The 19030-nt window shown below is 40.3% G+C and overlaps 1 protein-coding gene across 3 annotated transcripts in view; it reads right to left on the bottom strand.

The window, feature by feature from the left end:
- LOC131675475 (kinesin-like protein Klp10A) overlaps window positions 1–19030 on the bottom strand; it is a 929209-nt gene that overhangs the window by 396853 nt on the left and 513326 nt on the right. For all 3 annotated transcript variants that reach the window (XM_058954469.1, XM_058954468.1, XM_058954470.1), the window contains exon 7: window positions 1158–1407. In XM_058954469.1, the coding sequence (XP_058810452.1) occupies window positions 1158–1407 (250 nt within the window). The remainder of the gene's footprint in view (window positions 1–1157; window positions 1408–19030) is intronic.

Genomic DNA, 19030 nt, shown 5'->3' with positions numbered 1-19030 from the left:
ATTAAATAAAAATATATTAATGACTGTTTAGTTCCTAGTGTAAAACATGGTGGTGGTTCATTCATGGTATGGGGTTGTTTTGCTGGGTTAATAGTAGGCGATATAATTAAAATTGATAGAATTCTGAAAAAAGGAAGTTACAAATAATTTTACGTACAAAAGTATGCAGTCACGTCAGAGTTACGATTAGATGGATGACAGTTTGAATTTCAACAGGATAATGATTCCAAGCATACTTTAAAATTATGTAAAATAAAAATAAAAAAATTAAAAAAAATAAAAAAAATTCGACTTCGGAACTATAAATTATGATAAGCTAAATATTTATGCTACCAGTTATTGAGGTTCAAATGGGATTCAAAACCGAAAATCATTCGGAAAACTCGATTTTACAAAAAGCATTTTGAAAAAATAGCGTTTTTGTTATTATATTTATTTATCAAATTTTTAACAACATAAGTAAAAGTAGATAAATAACATCAGTTAAATAAAAAATAAATAAATACTGTAAAAATTATTTGAAAATTTGACAATAAATAAATTTTTTTCTACAACGTGGAATGAATTTTATTTTATTTGAATTTTATTCAAAAGTTGCTCTACTTAAGTAGATTAGATAGTACTAAGAAAGATAATTGGATAAATTTAGCTAGCCAACTTAAATTTTTAAAGTCTGCAGTGAAGTAGTTTTATTCATCAGATTTTCTAAGACTGGTCCAGCTATCGGAGAAAGAACATGGCATACTTGTGTCTTTTAAAAACTTATATTTATAACATACTATCAAGGTAAAAGATTTCAATAACATGATTTTTTATTTTTCATAATTAATTTATGACTATTAAACTTCCAGGTTCAAAATTTGCCCAAAAGGGTTCAAAAAGGAGGGAAATACTGCATCTGAGCTAAATTTTGTTTATGTGTTACAAGCATATTTTTGGAGGGGCTCAATTAATTGCAATACTGGTGGACTCAATTGAAAAGATATCCCTCCTAGATGGTCCCAATTCATGATTATGAATTGGTTGAATTATTTTTGTAACTTAAATGAATAAAGTAGTGAGTAAAATAAAAAGTAAATTTGTCTTATCCATTAAAAATAATGATTAAAAAATATGTATGTATATGTATATATATATATATATATATATATACGTACGGGTTTGTCTATTAGCTGAAGAAGTATCTGCACCTCTTTCGTTGCCAGCTAAATCTATCAGTGAAAATTTTCCATGAATTTTATGAGTTCCTGGTGCACGTACAATTATTTGGAAAACTGCGTGTGACCTTGATGAATTTGTATTGGCACTAGTTTGTCCACTTGTTCGTACATTGTTTCCATGTTGGATGAGTTTTAATACTTCATCGCAATTTTCGACAACTTTCTCAGTTAATCCAACTATTTGCACCTATTATTTTTAATACATTATTAATGTTGATGAATACAGATATTTATAAAGTAAAAAAATTGACAAATACATTGAATTCACACATTATAGTTACAATAGTTACGATTTGATAGTTATTTTCTTTCCTTTTCTATTTTAAATTTGACTGATTTTTATACCTACTCAATCTCCACATCCTAACCTGAACATATCGTGCGTTAAAGCTGATAATGTAATTATTAAACCTGTTTGACTGAAAAGTAACTCTACCCAAGTGTCACTCACCGATTTCAACTAAACTTAGTATATCGGTAGAACCCGTGTTTTTTTTATTATGGCGGATCCCACTTTTTAGGAGTAGAAACCACCCCTATCAATCTATATAACTCTTAGTAGAGAATGTTTAATCAACTGCTTTCCATACGAAAATTAAGATCTCTCTCAATCACAGATAACCTAACCGACCTTAACCCTGATATATCTCATCCCCACAATCCTTTATAAGCCATTCCTACCAACTCCCAAGCAGGCTAACCCATCTAATTTTTCTTTTTACCTATGTTTAGCATTATCTGGGATCAACGACGAGGACGTAAAAAGTTTTTGTTCCCTTTGGGGTGCTTGATTAGCGTGAGTACCCTTGCGTCTCACAATCAAGGTGCTGGATTTATGTGAGTCCCTTTGCCTTTCACAATCGGAGTGGTAAATTTACGCAAATCCCCTCGCCTTTCACCTCTTCTTATATGTAATTGCTTGAACGTAATCATTTAACATGTAACAATTAAGTAGTTGAGTTGATTAAACTCGCTCTACTCCAAGTTAGGTGTGGGTTAACCTGCTTGGGAGTTGATAGAGGTGGTTTCTACCCTTCAAAAATAGATTCCACCTGCAACGAACCCACCCAGTACCGGAACTCCGTGCACTGCGAGGTTTTACGCAATGTTCTCTTCGCCCACTAGACGGAGCACCGTTGTCGCTGTTTTAAACGCATTGTTTTTCAATAAAAAAATTCGATAGATGCATTTTCATGATACTACTTTAAAACTTGATAATTTTGTTGCTGTAAACAATAAAATTGAGAAGAAAATGGACAAGTATAAAGTATTTTTAGAATTAGCCAAAGAATACATGACAATTTTTTGGATGTATTTTGAATAATTTTTTTATTTTGTAAAAAGTTGCCATTTAAAAAAACAAACAATATTCTCAAAAGTAGTCGAAAAAGTTCATATGAGTATTTTTCTTTTCTTGGCACTTTTTCCATAAATTCATAGTTTTTGAAAACAAAAATCATGAATTATTTGAAAAAATTTTACGGTTCGGGCGCCATTTTGAAAATTCTAAAGTAAAAAATCAAATTTTGAATTATAGATTCTTAAAGTTCAAGCATTTATTCCATCAGTTAAAAAGATTTCCGGTCAATTCCCAACATGAAAAACTTTGAAAACTAGATTTAAAAAAAAAAGTAGAAAATTCATGCTTTTTTTTTTGTTCAAACGCCATTTTTTCATAAATATTAATAATTTTGATCAATTTTGAATTAACCATCAGAAAGGGCATATCTCAAGTTTTATAAATATGACCTTCTCAATTTTTTTGACATCTATATAATGAGTTACGAGATGCCAAAGGTTGATATATTGCGAGTGGCGTTTTCGGCCAAAACGGGATAGGTTACAAAATTGTGAATCTCGAGCAAACGAAAGATATTCAAGTAAAATATGTGTGAGTCCAGAAAGTTACTACGAATATCTTGGTGGTATGATTTTTGATGCTCCTTGGTAGCTAAGACTAACAACCGAAACCTCGAACGGGGCAGATACGTCAACGTGAATTTCTAATGTTGGCACTTTCTATGACTTAATTTTATTCACGTTTTCCACTGAGCTTGAATATATGAGTTTATTTGAAAATTGAATTATAATAGTGATTAATATTATAATAAGACCAATAATAGTGATCCACCCACAGAACAGGCTTGCCGGGTCCATGAGCACAACCAGTCCTTTTTACAAACTATCTATCGGAGGAGATCCGAGATTGCGGGCCGACGTGACTTAAACCATCTTTGACTTCCGCTGATGGCAATACAGATGGCTGCTTTTCTAGTCAGAAGCAGCCAGTCGGCTTGGCTTCGGCCTTGACAAGTGTAGTTTGTTGTGTAACGTCTGCCGGAAACCTTCCAAAGAGCCTAGTACCGTTGTGGATGTGCAAAGCACAAGGGGTGAAGGTGAACTAGTACGACAGGCTGTACTACGAGTATATCTCTGCGTGATGTGCCGTCCCTGGTGCCGCCCGTTTAGACATGTGTTGGAGGGTCACACCTAGTTGCTTCCGAGGGTAGTTCCTGTCGGTGAGAGTTCAGTGGGCTGCACGCACGTGGAGATGAATATTTATTTTCAGATATGGAGCAACGTAAATTACATACGGAAGTAGTAAGTATTAAGGTAAGTAAAAGAAAGAATGTGTTAGCAGCTGAGACTAACGACCTGAGGGAGCAGCTAACACCCACTTTAACAGGAGGATCGAAAACGGTCATGAATGCCCCTACTAAAGAAGAAATTACGAACCTCCAACGAGTCAACGATGATATGAGGGCACTCATAAAAACCATGACAGCCGTATTCGGGCACCAAAAAAACATAGCGCGGAGTTCGAGAATAGCCTGCCTAAGCTAGAGGATTATCTGGACAAGCTAGAGGCAATCAGAGCTTATTGTGGTTCTTCACGAAAAAGGATAGAGCTCGTTGCAAACGCAATGAAAGCATCTCTCACTAACACTAGCTCCACAGGATGAAAAGAAGAAGGCTTCGAGAATGCCAATATAAACTCCTTCTCTAAAGAACAGGAAACAAGAGAAGAAACAGGAGGATGGAGCATGGTTCAAGGTGTCCTCCGAAAAAAAGGAAAACAAGGACAAAAAAGGAACAGGAGTCCTTGAAGAGCCTTTACTAAAAACAACGAAGAACACTACGGGCATCCTGCGCAAGAAGAAGGCTTGGCCAGAAGCGATTGCCCTCAAACATTAAGGAGACAAGACCTACGCCTATATTAGAAGAACCATACATAAGAGTGTCAAGCCCGAGGACTATGGCGTTGAAGTCTGCGGCATGCGCTGCATGAGGACCGGAGAGGTCCTCGTAGAGCTTCGCAATGCAACGGCCGAAAGCCGGCAGGGCATCACAGAAGACTTTAAAAGGCTGTCGGCAAAGGCACTGGCATTAGGAAACAGATTCTAAGGGCGATCTTGAAAATTAAAGTCCTCTACTACTGCACCACTAACGCCAAGATAGGAGACGCCCTGCAGCATGTCCTGCAAGATTACAAAGAACCATTGAGGATATCGGTAACCAAGGCAACAATGTCCAGCAACTTCTGACCATTGTCGAGCTGAGAGCGGTTGCTGCCACGAAGCTGTTGGAAACAACAAAAATAAAGGTGGGTAATCTGTAGGATCATTCCCCGCAAAGTGCCTTGGTTTCGGTCATTTGGGCCGGGACTGAAAGGGATCTGTCTAAAGCTCCTGTTATAAATACGGTCCACAGAGACACAGGGTTGCATTTTGTACTACAAGTCTAATATGCATAAAACCAGGACTGTTTATGACCAGTACTTATCAACGAGGCTGTGACTGATGTTACCATGTGCGTCATATGTCGAGCCAGCGAGGTATTGGGGAGGAAACAGCCGAGAGTAAATAAACGTCCTGTATTGGTGGACGAACCAGATTGCGGAGCTTCCGACGTAATTGTCTGGAGCTCCGAAGACGCGCTCAAAGGAGCTAAGTTGGTGCAGAAGCAGCCCTAAGAATGGCCGATTACAAATAGGTCAAGAGGGAACTTCGTCAGGCCTTCAAGTCTAGTCAGCGCCGATGCTGGAGCGAATCGGAGAAGTATTTTAATTGGGATTCATGGGGATTGAGGTATAAAATCGTCTTCCGATAATTGGATGCCTTATCACGAAGCGGGCCTACTAATGCGAGGACGATGGATGTTATCATCGATGCCCTTTTTCCTGCGCATCCTAGGAGATCCGAACCCACTCCGAGTCCGGTATACCTGGATGCTCCGGCCTTCATGAAGGAAGAATTTCGGAAGGCCGCGAGCTCGATGAAGAACAAAAAGGCACCAAAGACAGATGGACTCTAAAAGCCGTAATTGAGAGCAGATCCGAGCTCTTGTTAGGTATGTACAATGCGTGCCTAAAAGCGGAAACATTTTCTTCCCACTAAAAAGCCGCGCGACTTGTGCTTGTCGGTAAGGGCAAGACCTGCACCCCAGAGAGTATGGCTTCCGAAGTGGGAGATTGACGTTCAACGCCATCCAGGTGGTCATGGGAGCTGCCAGAGCAACGAAGCAGGGAAACCACTATTCTCGCCCCGTCTGCCTATTGCCATTACTCGACGTGAAAAATGTTTTACACTCGATAAGATGGACCGACGCTTTTGACGCACTGGAGTGGGATTTTGGTGTCCATGATTACATACGGTGTATAGCCGGGGATTGCCTATGAAACCGTTTCCTGGTATACCAGACGCGGGATCGTCGAAGGTGAAAAGAAGAGAGCGGTGGTGCAACTAAGGGCTCCGTCCTCTGTTCCGACATATGGAATATCTACTATGATAGGATCCTGCGGTTGCATTCCGAGGGAGTTTAAATACGAGGATAATGTCGCATTTATTATCACAGCAAGAGATGAGAAAGCGGCTCAGATGCGACTCAACCAGGTCATACGATGCATTATGTTCTGGATGGAGGATCATGGACTTCAACTGGCAACGCCGAAAACAGAGATCGTGTTTCTCACCAAGAGACATATCCCTCTTGTGCGACCGATGTCTATGAGAGATGCGACAGTCTAGACGAGCACTGCAATTAGTTACCAGGAAGTAATACTTAACAACAGGCTCACCTTCGAGTGCCAGATAAGAAAGGCTTTGAACAAGGCGGCGTGCGTGACGGTGAACTTGAGCAGGATAAAGGCCAACATCGGGAGCCCATGACCCTGCAAAAGACGTCTGCTCGTACGCGTTGCCGAGTTCATACTGCTCTACGGAGTATAAATTTAGACTTATGCACTGCGGTTACATATCAATCGAAAGAGGATCACCGCGGTGCAGCAGAGAAGGACCCTCCACATGGTATGTTTCTACCGCATGATCTCCGAACTGATGGCGCTGATCATAGCGGGTGTAGTCAGGTCCATAACTGGATTCCCCCTTATCTAAAACAAAAAATTATTATTATTATTATTCAGTCAACGTTTGATTCATGAGGACAGCAGACGTACCTGTTACACATTCTACTCGGATAACTAACTGATAGCCAGTTAAAACTAAAATTCAAAACAATATAATAAGTTATGCATAATCAGTTAAAGAAATAGTCACGGCCAAAATACCCACCCAGACAGGAGAAGTAATATCTACCACACGCAAAACAACACTGAGAAGTGGTTAACGATTAATAGCAAAAGGCAGCGAAGTAGCCCAGATAATTCAAATCAAAAGGAAAAACAACGACAAGCACATCTATTCGACTATTGGCTGAACCAAAACACTAACAAGTTGGAAGTTTAACAAAATAAAAAAGATGCTGACGGTAACGAAGTAACAATCATTTTCAAAGAAGACAAATCACCAACAATATACGTGTACAACATGGAAAACATTTGTCGACTAGAAAACTTACTAAATAATATAACTAAACATAGCTATACCCTTAAAGTACTAGCGCAAAACAAGGTTAAAATTCAACGTACAATTTCAGAAAAGTATTTGCCTATAGTCAGCGCACTAAAAGAGAAAAATACTCAGTTTACACGTATTAGTGCAAAGAAAAATAGGGCTTAAGGTGATCTTGAGAAGCATCCAGCCTACAGTTGATACGGAGGTATTAATATATGCCATCGAAGCATATGGACATAAAGTAATTAACATTCGCAACATACGCCACAGGATTACAAAAACACCGTTACCTCTTTTAACTGACAAAATAGAACACGATTATAAGAGCCAAGAAATTGACAAAACTAATAGACTACGAAACTTGAAAAATTTTAACCATCACATATCAAAAGAGACATACCACAATCTTATAACTGCCAAGAATTTGGGCACACTATAAATTATTATTTTAAAAGCGCAGTTTGTGTAAAATGTGCAAAATATCGTGCAACTAGCAATTGTTCAATAAAAGAAAAAGTAAAATAAGTAACGTATGTAAACTGTAAAGGAAATCACACAGCAACCTTTAAAGAATGTCCGTTATGTATACAGCTGCAACAAAAACACTTTCCTAGATTAAGAAAAAAAACATTAAATCAAAATAATACACAAGCTCAACGAAATTTTTATTTAAATAACAATGTAAACAGAGTCAGATCAAATACTTTATATAATCAAGCAGCCGCAAACCAAAAGAAATACAATGTGACGCAAGAATCAAACCAAACTAATGATCAGGCGGAATCGAGTAAACACTCAGAAGAAGAGCACATAAACAAACTAGAAAAAATGATGGAGCAATTAACGAATAGGATGGACACCATGCTAAATTTATTAACAACGTTAATAAATAAAATAGCATTATGAACTTATTAAAAATTGTTATCTGGAATGCAAATGGACTCATGAGGAAACACCAGGAATTTAAAGTATTTTGAATACATGAAAATATTGACATAATGCTAATAGCAGAAACCCATTTCACTAGTAAGAACTATTTAAATATTCCAAACTACGAGGTATATAAGACATTACACCCATTTGACAAGGCATATGGAAGTATTGCGATTATAATCGAAATTAAAATAAAATATTACATCCACTCACACACTAGTGAAAAAACTAGTATAATCATAAATGCCAATAATGGTCCAATAACAATAATAGCTGTCTACTGTCCTTCAAATAAAGCAATTACGAAAACAACTAGACAAACTTTTTCAAAACACTGGAAAATTGTTTTCTAATAAGAGGAGACTTTAATGTGAAACATTCATGATGGGGTTCAAGATCATCCACGCCAACATACTGAGGTAAAGTTCTTTATGAAACTCTTCTTAAAAATAATTGCATCTATTGAAGAATCAATGTACTGCCCAAAAGACACACACAAGAAATTAGATTTGATTGATTTCGCAATAGTTGAAGTTATAAATGAAACACACATTGAAGCTTTTTCATGCTTAGACCTTTCATGAGATCATTCCTCAATATTAGTCACTTTGCACTCAACAGTACACGAAACTGTAAACAACCGTACACTAACAGACTGAAAAAAACATACACGATTTATAGAGAACCGTACTAAATGTAATGTACCTCTCAAATTTACTACTAATATAGAAAATAGTATTCAAACACTCAACTCACTCCTAACTGGAACCATTAACCAATGCTCTACTACTATAACGAAGAGAAAATCTCAACAAATCATTTTCTCTACAGTCGAATAAAAATTCAAAGAAAAAAGACTACTAAGAAAAAGGTATCAAATTACTAGATCGAGCCAGAATAAAACGAAACTAACTAGATTAATTAAAGAACTGAAGAAAGTATTGTATGCAGAGAAAAATGCAAAAATACGGAAAAATCTCAGAGCACTTATTCCAACCGAAGCAACGGATTACACACTGTGGAAAGCGATTAAACGGTTAAACAGACCAACTTCATTCACAGCGCCCATTCGAAAAAACTATGAAACATAGACCATATCAGATGAGGAAAAAATGGCAATTTCGCAAATCATTAAAGCGAAGTATTCAAATCACAAAAAAGGATAATTTCTGAACAAAAAGAAGCCTTACCGGAAGATCATAATGCTCAGGAAATCATTCCAACCAAACTAATTAACTCAAAAAAAGTACTCCAAATAAATAATAATATAAATTATAAGAAATCCCTCGATTGTGATAATATTAAAGGAAAAATGATTAAAAAGAATTTAAAAATAGCAATTAGATACATAACTATAATATTTAATGCATGCGTTCTTATTTGCTATTTTACTTCTGAATGGAAAGTAGCAGAAATTATTTTAATACCTAAATCCGGTATAGAAACTGAATTCATGACTTCATACAGACCAATTAGTCTACTGCCAATACTTTCAAAAATTTACGAAAAAATAATACTAGTTCGAATAAACACAATTATAATAGATAGAAAACTTATCCCGGACCATCAGTTCGGTTTCAGGAGTCATTATTCCACGATCGAACGAGTGAACAGACCATGTCAAATTCTTAGGCATACACTTAGATAGAAGATTGACATGGAAAGAACACATATTCCTAAAACGAAAACAACTGAGACTGAAATGAAGAAAGATTACTGGCTCATTGGATGAAAATCTGAGCTAACAACTGAAAATAAACTTCTACTTTACAAAGCTGTACTCAAACTAGTCTAGATATATGGTATCCAACTGTGGGGAGCCGCTTCGAATTCGAACATTGAAATCTTAGAAAGATTTCAATCGAAAGTCTTATGTAGCATAACTCTTGCGCTGTGGTTCGTTCCAAATTAAATCATCCGAAAAGATTTTACGATTGTAAAGGAAGAAATAAAAAATTTCTTTCAAAATACAACATAAAACTACAAAACCACTTAATCGAAAACTGCTTTAACAAGTGATTTTTGAGGGTGGCTTTTACCCCTTAGAATGCTTTTTCGAATGAATGGCATTTTCTTGATGAAAAAAAAAGTGTGAATATTTATATTTATTAACTTTAAAAGTTTTTTACATGAATATTATTATGTTTATAAAAATATTATATTAATATCCCATGTTATAAAAAGTTATATTTTCGTTACTTTGAAAGTATTATATTATTTTTGTAAAATTTTGTTTATTACAAAGAAAGTTCAATTATATTTACATAATAATAATATGATAATAAATAATAAGTTGCAACGATTAGCGAAAATCGTTTGACTCGCGCGAGGTTATTGAGCGGCTGATCGAGAGAAGCCGTGATCGGTTCGCGAGAGAGAGAGGGCGCGTAGGGGCAATGACCGGGAGGGGAGCGTTCAACCGGCAGTATGACTGTGTCACTCAGTCGGCCTGCATTGTCGCTAACCTTTTTCTCCGTGCCTTTAACGCGTTTTTGTTTGGTGGTGCTCAAGCAAACGGCGTGACTTGTGTGCGTGGGTGTGCTAGCAGCAGCAACAGCAGCAGCAGTAGCTATAGCAGCAGCAACAACAGCAACAACAGCAGTCGCAGCGACAGCAGCAACGACAACAGCAGCAATAGTAATCGCGGCGGTGCGGCGAGCAGAGAAGCAGCGCTTCAACAGTTGGTTGTTCGGATACGGTTGGCCACCGTATCCTCATCGTTCTCGCGGTAGGTGCACCTTTCCCTTTTTACCGTTGTTAATAGCGTGCGATCCCGCGCAGCGTGCGCGAGGAAAGTAATTGTTGCGTGCGAGCGGTTTGTTCGCGGTAATCGCGGTTTTTTCTCTCTCTCTCATTTAGCGTGTGTTGTCATTCGCGCAAGCGTGCGCAAGTCTCTCGGCAAAACCCCCGTGTAATTGAAACGGTTAAATAAAGTGAATATTAATCTTTATTAAATCTAGCAGTCGTTATTGTGTCTTTCCTTTGTCCGGAGGTCGCGTCTATATTTGTTTACAGTTGATTCGAATCCGCCGGTAGCGTAGCACGAATCACGCGAATACCGGTAGACGGGAATCGACAACTTAGGTTCCAGCGGCGGCCGCACGAGCGCTACTAGTAAGGGGCGACAGCGCCGCCAAGCGGTGAGTTGGGGGAACCCAGCTCGGAATAGTGAAGAGACTCTGCGCAGGCGCACTCCGAGACAAGGTAGGTTGCTGTGCTTTGAGCACAGAGATAACAAGGCGTCGTTTAGTAATTATAAAGGTACGTTTAAGAGATTGTAGACTAAACGGCAGCCTGTTACAAAGTATGTATTACTTTATAAAAATGTCTAGAAATTATTTATTTCTATTTATTTATTTATTTATTGGTAAACTTAACTAAGAATTTATTATTGAAAATTTGTTTGAGACTTTTGATTACCATTAAATATAAAAAATTTGTTCCAGATCTTAGTATTCACTTTATTTTTGTATTCTTTACCAAAAAAGAAACAATCTTTAGAGTTTTTTTTATTTAATGCATTGTAACGGGGTGTGAATTCCGTTTCATTTCTTTATCTCACCCGATGCGCAGTCATACCGGAATGCGCGGCGAGATCGAAATAATCAATTTTTGTTGACTAACCGATAAGTGAGGAAGGACAGGTATCAGTCAACCAACTTACTAATAGCAAAGACAACAGTAGATTAACGTTTCAATCATGCACACACTAGTTTATTATCATGTAATCTACAACGCATTTGGCCCGCGCATTTACGTTTTGTAATGGGGTGATTACTCCGTTTTTATTCCGTTAATTCGTTCGACACGCAATCGTACCGGAATACGCGCGGTAATATGAAAATATTCGAATTTATTAACCGGAGAGCAAGAGGGGACCAACTTACTACTAGGTAGAAATGACAACAGTAAAATCATCCTTTGAATCATACGTGAGTTAGTTTATTTTTCTATACTCTACAAAATACTTGGCCCGCGTGTTTATGTTTACGCAGCGCGCGCGACAATAACATGCATCGCCGGATCGTCCACAGCTCTTTGTTCGCAAAGTTAGCTTACATGTACGCTACCGATTCTTACAGAGTACGAAGGAATAGCAATTAGTTAAGCGCAGCTATACGTGAAAAATCGCGATATTAAGCTAGCCAGCTTACCTTAGTATCGGTCGCACTATCAGAGGGGGAAAACAATTTCGTATGCCGCTTCCGGTATCTTAGTCTTTTGAGGGAGGGAATTCGCGCCCTCGGTATCGCCTACGATAGCGAAACTCCTCGACCACTCACACACACTCGTAACAGTGGCAACAAAAGTATATATCTCGGTAACTCAGCTGGCTCACTTCTGCACTCTCGGAAAACTCGGAAAAACTCATAATGATGTTATCGCAGCTGGATGCTCGGATTGCTAGTCCTCGACTGGTTCTTTTATATTCGCGCACGTTACGTCCCGTCTCATACCGAGTTCCCTTTTTCTATTTTCCCCAACTGGTAGGTGCTGCCCTCACAGGTAGCCGCGTGATTGAGACGGTAGCGCAAACAAGACATTTACCGTCACAGTTTATACGATGTGCGCGACAATCTTACATATGGTCATTTCGTTTACAATCATTCGTTTACTCGTTTGCATGCTCGCTCGCTACCAATTTTCTCGTATTCGCAGATGTGAGGGGAGAGCTAAGATGTTACGCTCGGTCGCTTATCGAAAACCATACAGCGAAGCTGGCCAGCTTACCTCATGTGATTAGTCGCGCTGTCAAGGGGAGCAGTTCTACGTCGTCTTTTAGCGAGTGGCTCAGATTGCCACTTTTCCAACTTGAAGGCGAGGCCTCTTTATTCGCCTTGCTGCTTTCGTCGGATCAGCTCGTTGAATCCGCCGCCGGCCTACGATGGCGTGTTCGCTGGCCTGACACGATAACAGCAATAACAAAAACTACCGACAGTCTAATAGTCACGTTTCTTGCGACGTTCACACGCACACACGCCGTTACCGATACTAAAGACACTCCTGGGTTCAGACACGCTATCCACGATTTTCAGGTAACTGTTCAACTCTCGCATTAGTGCTCATGGACTCCTTCACGTTCTTACCGGTGTCAAAAGCGCTCTCCCACTGGTTCTTTTCTCTTCGCGCGTGTTTCTTCCCATTTCGGACAGAGTTCACGCCTTGTCCAACCACCCTCAAGCCCTTGACTATTTCCTTCCATGACCGGTGACTACCCGGCGCTGTTGGTTGGTGGAGGAAATCTGGACGCCAGTCGTTATCAATGGAAGCACTGTCAGTTTGAGGACTTGTTGATACCTTCGGCGCTGCTGCCGGAATATCTCCAGCTGGTGGTCCTGGCAGCGACGGGGTCTCTTCATACACGATGCCCAGAGCAGATGACGGAGTCTGGGGTTAATCTTTCCCCACCTCCTCAATCAGCACGGACGACAAGCTCCCGCGAGCTCGTGCTCGTGCCCGTTCCTCCGTTTTTCTCGTTTTCTCGATGAGCTGGAGGGCGGCGTGCACTACTCCGTTGGCGGTGGGGCCCAAATCTAATCCTATATGGGCGGCCGCCGTTTGGTCTATCTGCTCCTGCGTGATCTTCATCCTGTAACATTTTTATATGTCAATACCGGTAATTTTTTTCCTTTGATATCGAAGGTGGGCGCCTGTTCGGCTGCCCAGGACTTACGTTGCTGGGGTTGGGTTGAAGGTGGAGTCCTTTGCGTCAGTCTCCCAGGTCCTTCGTTCGCAGGGCATCATTCATCAATGGTCGGTGTTTTCGGGGGTCTCCCTCTCTTCCTTTTCACAACGACGGGAGAGGAGATACGTGGACTTTGTTAGCACGACGGGGCCCGAATAGTCAGCGCGTTCTTGCGAGGTCGTCCCCGCGAGCGCTTTACCGTACTATTCGACGGGGCTATTATCGGGGTCTTATCGAGGTGACTGGAAGGGGTGCAATGGGGGTGGCTTTAACTCGTCGCGTTCTCGCTCTGGGGAGTATTATTCGTGGTAACGGCGCGTTCGCTTTCGTGCGGTATCGCATCGCTCGTTAAAGGCGGGTGGCTCGTCGCCTCAGCTCCCTCGGTGGTAGGGGTATCGTCATCATCTCGCCTTCGGGTTTCGTCTTCTGAGAAGGTGCCCTCATGTCCGTAAAAGGGTTTGCGATCTTTGGCGTGGACCAATTATTTTACCACTTCCTGTTGGTTGGCAAGGCGGTACGAATTGACTCCGAGTACCTTAATGATCACGTAAGGGCCTCACGTATGCGGTTTCTTTTCAATACACAGTCCTCTTACTTAAATTCCGAAGCCCTATGCTTGACATTATAATATTTCGCCTATCTAAGGGATTCGTTAGAGGTGATCTCTCGGGCTTCCTGAATAACGAACCAGTTATTCTTCATCTGTTCGTTCCATTGCTCTATTCGGAACAAGTCTTCCTCCCGGATCGCACGCTCGTCCCTTTACCTACGGAGGGTATTCGGGACTTCCGGTTGACTCCCGTAATTTAGCATACGAGGGTCGTTTGAAAAGTTCGTGCAAAGTCAGAGAGATGGCGCTACTAGTGCGTATCAAGGTTATTTTCAGTTATTGGCATATCCTGGAAGAGCACACACCAAGTTTCAGCCATATCGGCCAATTACTTTGCGTTTTACATTCGTTTCAATCAAAGAAATCGAGTGGTTGTAAAAAAATGGACGAAAAAAAATTTCGTGTATTGATTAAACATTACTTTTTCAAAGGCAAAACGCCTCAGGAGATTAAACAGAAGCTTGATAAACATTATGGTGATTGTGCACCTTCAATTAGAATCATTGATAGAATCTATGATATGGTGATGGCTGACAGAAGAGGGAAGGTGCGTGAGATTGCTGGTATTGTAGGCATCTCGAGCGAATGGGTACATAATATTTTGCACCGACATTTGGACATGAAAAAACTATCCGCTAGATAGGTGCCGCGATTGCTCACGATTGATCAAAAACGAGATTGTGTGAAATGTTGCAAGAATGGTTTGCAGCTGTTCCAACAAAATCCGCAAGACTTTAAGCGTCGTTTCATCACTATAGATGAAACATGGATACATCACTACACTCCTGAGACCAAAGAATAGTCTAAACAATGGGTTACCAAGGGGGAATCTGCTCCGAAAAAGGCGAAGACAATTCTTTCGGCCGGGAAGGTTATGGCAACTGTCTTGTGGGATTCGCAAAGAAAAATCTTCATCGACTATCTGGAAAAGGGTAAAACCATTACAGGTGAATATTATTCATCATTATTGGATCGTTTGAAAACTGAGTTGCTAGAGAAACGCCCACGATTGGCCCACAAAAAAGTCTTCTTCCACCACGACAATGCGCCAGCTCACGCCTCAGCAGTTATGGCCGCAAAACTGATGGAGATAGGGTTCCAACTCGTTTTACATCCCCCCTATTCTCCAGACTTGGCTCCGTCGGACTACTATTTGTTCCCTAATATGAAAAATGTCTGGCGGCGAAAAGATTTTATTCAAACAAGGAGGTGATTGCAGAAACGAATGCCTATTTTACAGACTTGGACAAATCCTATTATTTGGAAGGGATTAACAAACTAGAGCAGCGTTGGATGAAGTGTATAAGCCTAAAAGGAGACTATGTTGAAAAATAAAAAAGATTTATTAAAAAAAATCAAGCAGTTTTTATTTTTGCACGGACTTTTCAAACGACCCTCGAAACGGGGTTAGTTCCCGTGAAGCTGTGGATAGCGGTGTTCAGTGCAAACGCGAGTTCAGGCAGGACTCGGTCCCACTCTTTATGATTTCTGTGCAGTTACGAGTTAATCATCGTCTTCAGAGTTCTAGTAACACTTTCGGTAGGTTTAGCCTGTGGGGTATAGGTTGGCGTAAAGGTCCGGTTTATCCCCTGTTCCCTCAGGTATCCATCTACGAGCTGGTTCCGGAATTCAGTGCCATTATCGGACAGAAAGATCCTAGGCGTGCCGAAGCGCAGGATCACTCGTTCCCGGAGTTCTTTTACGATTGTCTCACCATTGGCACTACGTATAGGTATACATTCGACCCATCGTGTGAATAAGTCGTTGAACATTAATACGTATTCGTGCCCTCGAGGGCTCCTCGGGAACGGTCCAGCAACGCCCGCCACAACTTGCCAAGGTATGGACAACATCCGATCCTTCATGAGTACGCGCGGCAGTGGCTGTTCAACCTTACACTGCTGGCAGATCTGACATTTTCGGACGTATCTTCCGATCCGCGTACATGCCAGTCCAATAGTAGGATTGGGCGACACGGGCGAAGGTTTTCTCTCGCCTCAAATATCTGGCGGTCTCAATGTCATGGTTCTCGAACAGAACAGCTTCTCGGTCTTCTAGTGGCACGACAAGCTTCCAGGTATCATCGTACCGTATTCGTCTTGGTAATCACTGTTGGGCTTTTGGTGGAACATCACCCTACTCACTACCTTCCAATCTCGGTATTTCTCCGGATTGGCTTCGACGCGTCGGAACTGTTTCCGGTACCAGGCGTCGTCCCTTTCTTTAGGCTGATCTATCGCACTGACCTCCGCCTTCGCGGGCTCAAACGCGCGTGATAACGCATCGGGCAATACATTGTCAGACCCTTTTCGATATTCCATCTCGAAAGTATGGCCTTGAAGCCGAAGGTCCATCAGGCTAGACATCCCATAGAGTTTTTCAAATTATACAGCCATTTTAGATTGTTGTGATCCATCACAACCTTGAATCGGTACGCTTCTATATATGGGCGGAACTTCTGTATAGCTCATACGACCGCCAAGTATTCGCGCTCCGTGGCAGAGTAATTCTGCTCCGCCGGCTTAAGGACTCTACTAGCGTACTCGATGATCCGTTCTTCGTCCTGTACTCTCTAAATCAGGACGGCACCGATTCTCGTAGCACTAGCGTCTGTCTCCAACACCTATAGTCCATCGGGTTCTGGTAATCCGAGGCATGGTGCGGATCTCATGAGCGCCTTATGTTTGGCGAAAGCTTTTTCTTGGTCTAGTCCCACTGGTCTAGTCGCACTTTTCCCCGTTAATTTCGTTAATTGTTGAGCGTGTGTGGCGAAATCACTCAAGAAGCGGCGATACCAATAAGCAACCCCCAGGAAAGTACGCAGCTGTCGTACGTTTCCTGGTTGGGAGTACTCCACGATAGAGCGCACCTTTTCAGGGTTGGGTCTGATTCCTTCTCGGTTAATCAGCAATCCTAAATATTTTGTCTCCCGCTTGCAGAAGACGCTCTTCTCTTCTCAAAATCAAGAGAAAGTGTATGTAGATCAATATCCTCGACAATAATAGCATTGGGTTCCTTAAGTTCTTCTTCGAAATCTAAAGAAGTTTCTTCAATCGAATTGACGTTATTACTTGAGTCCATCAAATCTAATAACATTTACTGAAAAAGATCTTTAATTTCCACTTCCTTAATATTATAATTACTTTCTTCAATAGGTAGTTGTTGAAAATAAGCGAGTAGCATATTTATCAAGTTTAGAAGATTGATTTTCATTTTAAATGCTAAAATAAACATGACAAGCTGGTAAAAATATTTATAATTACAAGAAAAATCTTCAACTTATCTTATCTAGGCTCATAATTAGTCGATGAAGAATATTATATTTACGCATATACTCCATAAAGAAATTAGCTAGAAAATAACTTGAAGAGACAATATCAAAAATAAACTTACATTATATATAAATTAAGAAAAAAGAATTATTCACATAAACAGAGAAAAAACAAAATTGTTTTGAGAAAAAGATTGTTGAAAATCAAAGATGATACGAAAGTTATTTTCAAAACGAACATGTAGAATGCCTGATTTCGTTCATTTATTTCTACATATATTCCAATTCAAAATTCATATGTAGCATTCTCGCATCAATATAATATTTTTCACATGGCTGAAATATATGACCTAAAATTTACATGTGTTACTACTCTTGAAATTTTGTTTGAGACTTGAAATAATATAAATATGTATATATTTTTTTCGAACATTTCGCCAAAATTTCTTTCGCAGAATAGCACCGACTTACAACAAAACATTCGATTAACTGGCACCGAATAAAAATATACGTCGTAAGTACGTGATTATGAAACCTGCTCATTTTTAGCAGATAAACAAGTTAAAAACATTCCAGTGACTCACACCAGAAAACTCGTTTCTTCCGAATATGAAACTTATGTTAATAAAAATATTAATGTAATGCAACTTATAGATAATAATGTTGGAGTAATTACGAGGGTGGTCCGATAAGTACTTAGCCTACAAAAGAAAAACGAAAATTTTGGAAAAGTGGCGTTTTATTTTTCAACATAGTCTCCTTTTAGTACGATACATATAGCCCAGCGATGCTCCAACTTCTTTAACCCGTCTGAAACATACGTTTCCTCGAAGTCTGAAAAGTAGGCTTCCGTGGCAGCGATTACCTCCTCATTCGACTCAAATTTCTGCCCGGCGAGTGATTTTTTCAAGTTTGGAAACAAAAAGAAGTTGCACGGGGCTAAATCTGGAGAATACGGTGGATGGGGCAGCAGTTGGTAGCCTAATTCGACCAATTTGGCCATGGCGTCGACGGAGGTGTGAGCCGGTGCGTTGTCATGGTGGAAGACCACTTTTTTCTTCGCCAAATGGGGCCGTTTTTTCTGCAATTTGACGTCGAATCGACCGAATAATTCGGCATAGTATAGCCCTGTGACCGTTTTGCCCATCTCCAGGTAGTCGATGTAGATCACACCTTGTGAATCTCAGAAAACGGTGGCCATCACCTTTCCGGGCGATGGGGCAGTCTTCGCCTTCTTCGGAGCAGTTTCGCCGGGTTAAGTCCATTGTTTCGACTGTTCCTTGGTCTCTGGTGTATACCAGTGGATCCATGTTTCGTCGACTGTGACGAATCGACGCAGAAACTCCTTCGGATTGCGCTTAAACAGCGTCAGACATTGCTCTGAAGTTGTCTCACGGTTGCGCTTGTTGTCCGGAGTGAGCAAACGCGGCACTCATCGCGCCGACAGCTTTCTCATGC

The sequence above is a fragment of the Phymastichus coffea genome, unplaced genomic scaffold, assembly GCF_024137745.1.
Source record: "Phymastichus coffea isolate CEN01 unplaced genomic scaffold, Cenicafe_Pcof_1.1 PCOF00023, whole genome shotgun sequence".
Classification (NCBI taxonomy): Eukaryota; Metazoa; Arthropoda; class Insecta; order Hymenoptera; family Eulophidae; genus Phymastichus; species Phymastichus coffea.
Note: the sequence above shows the minus strand (reverse complement) of the source record. Positions and strands in the feature narration are given on the sequence as shown.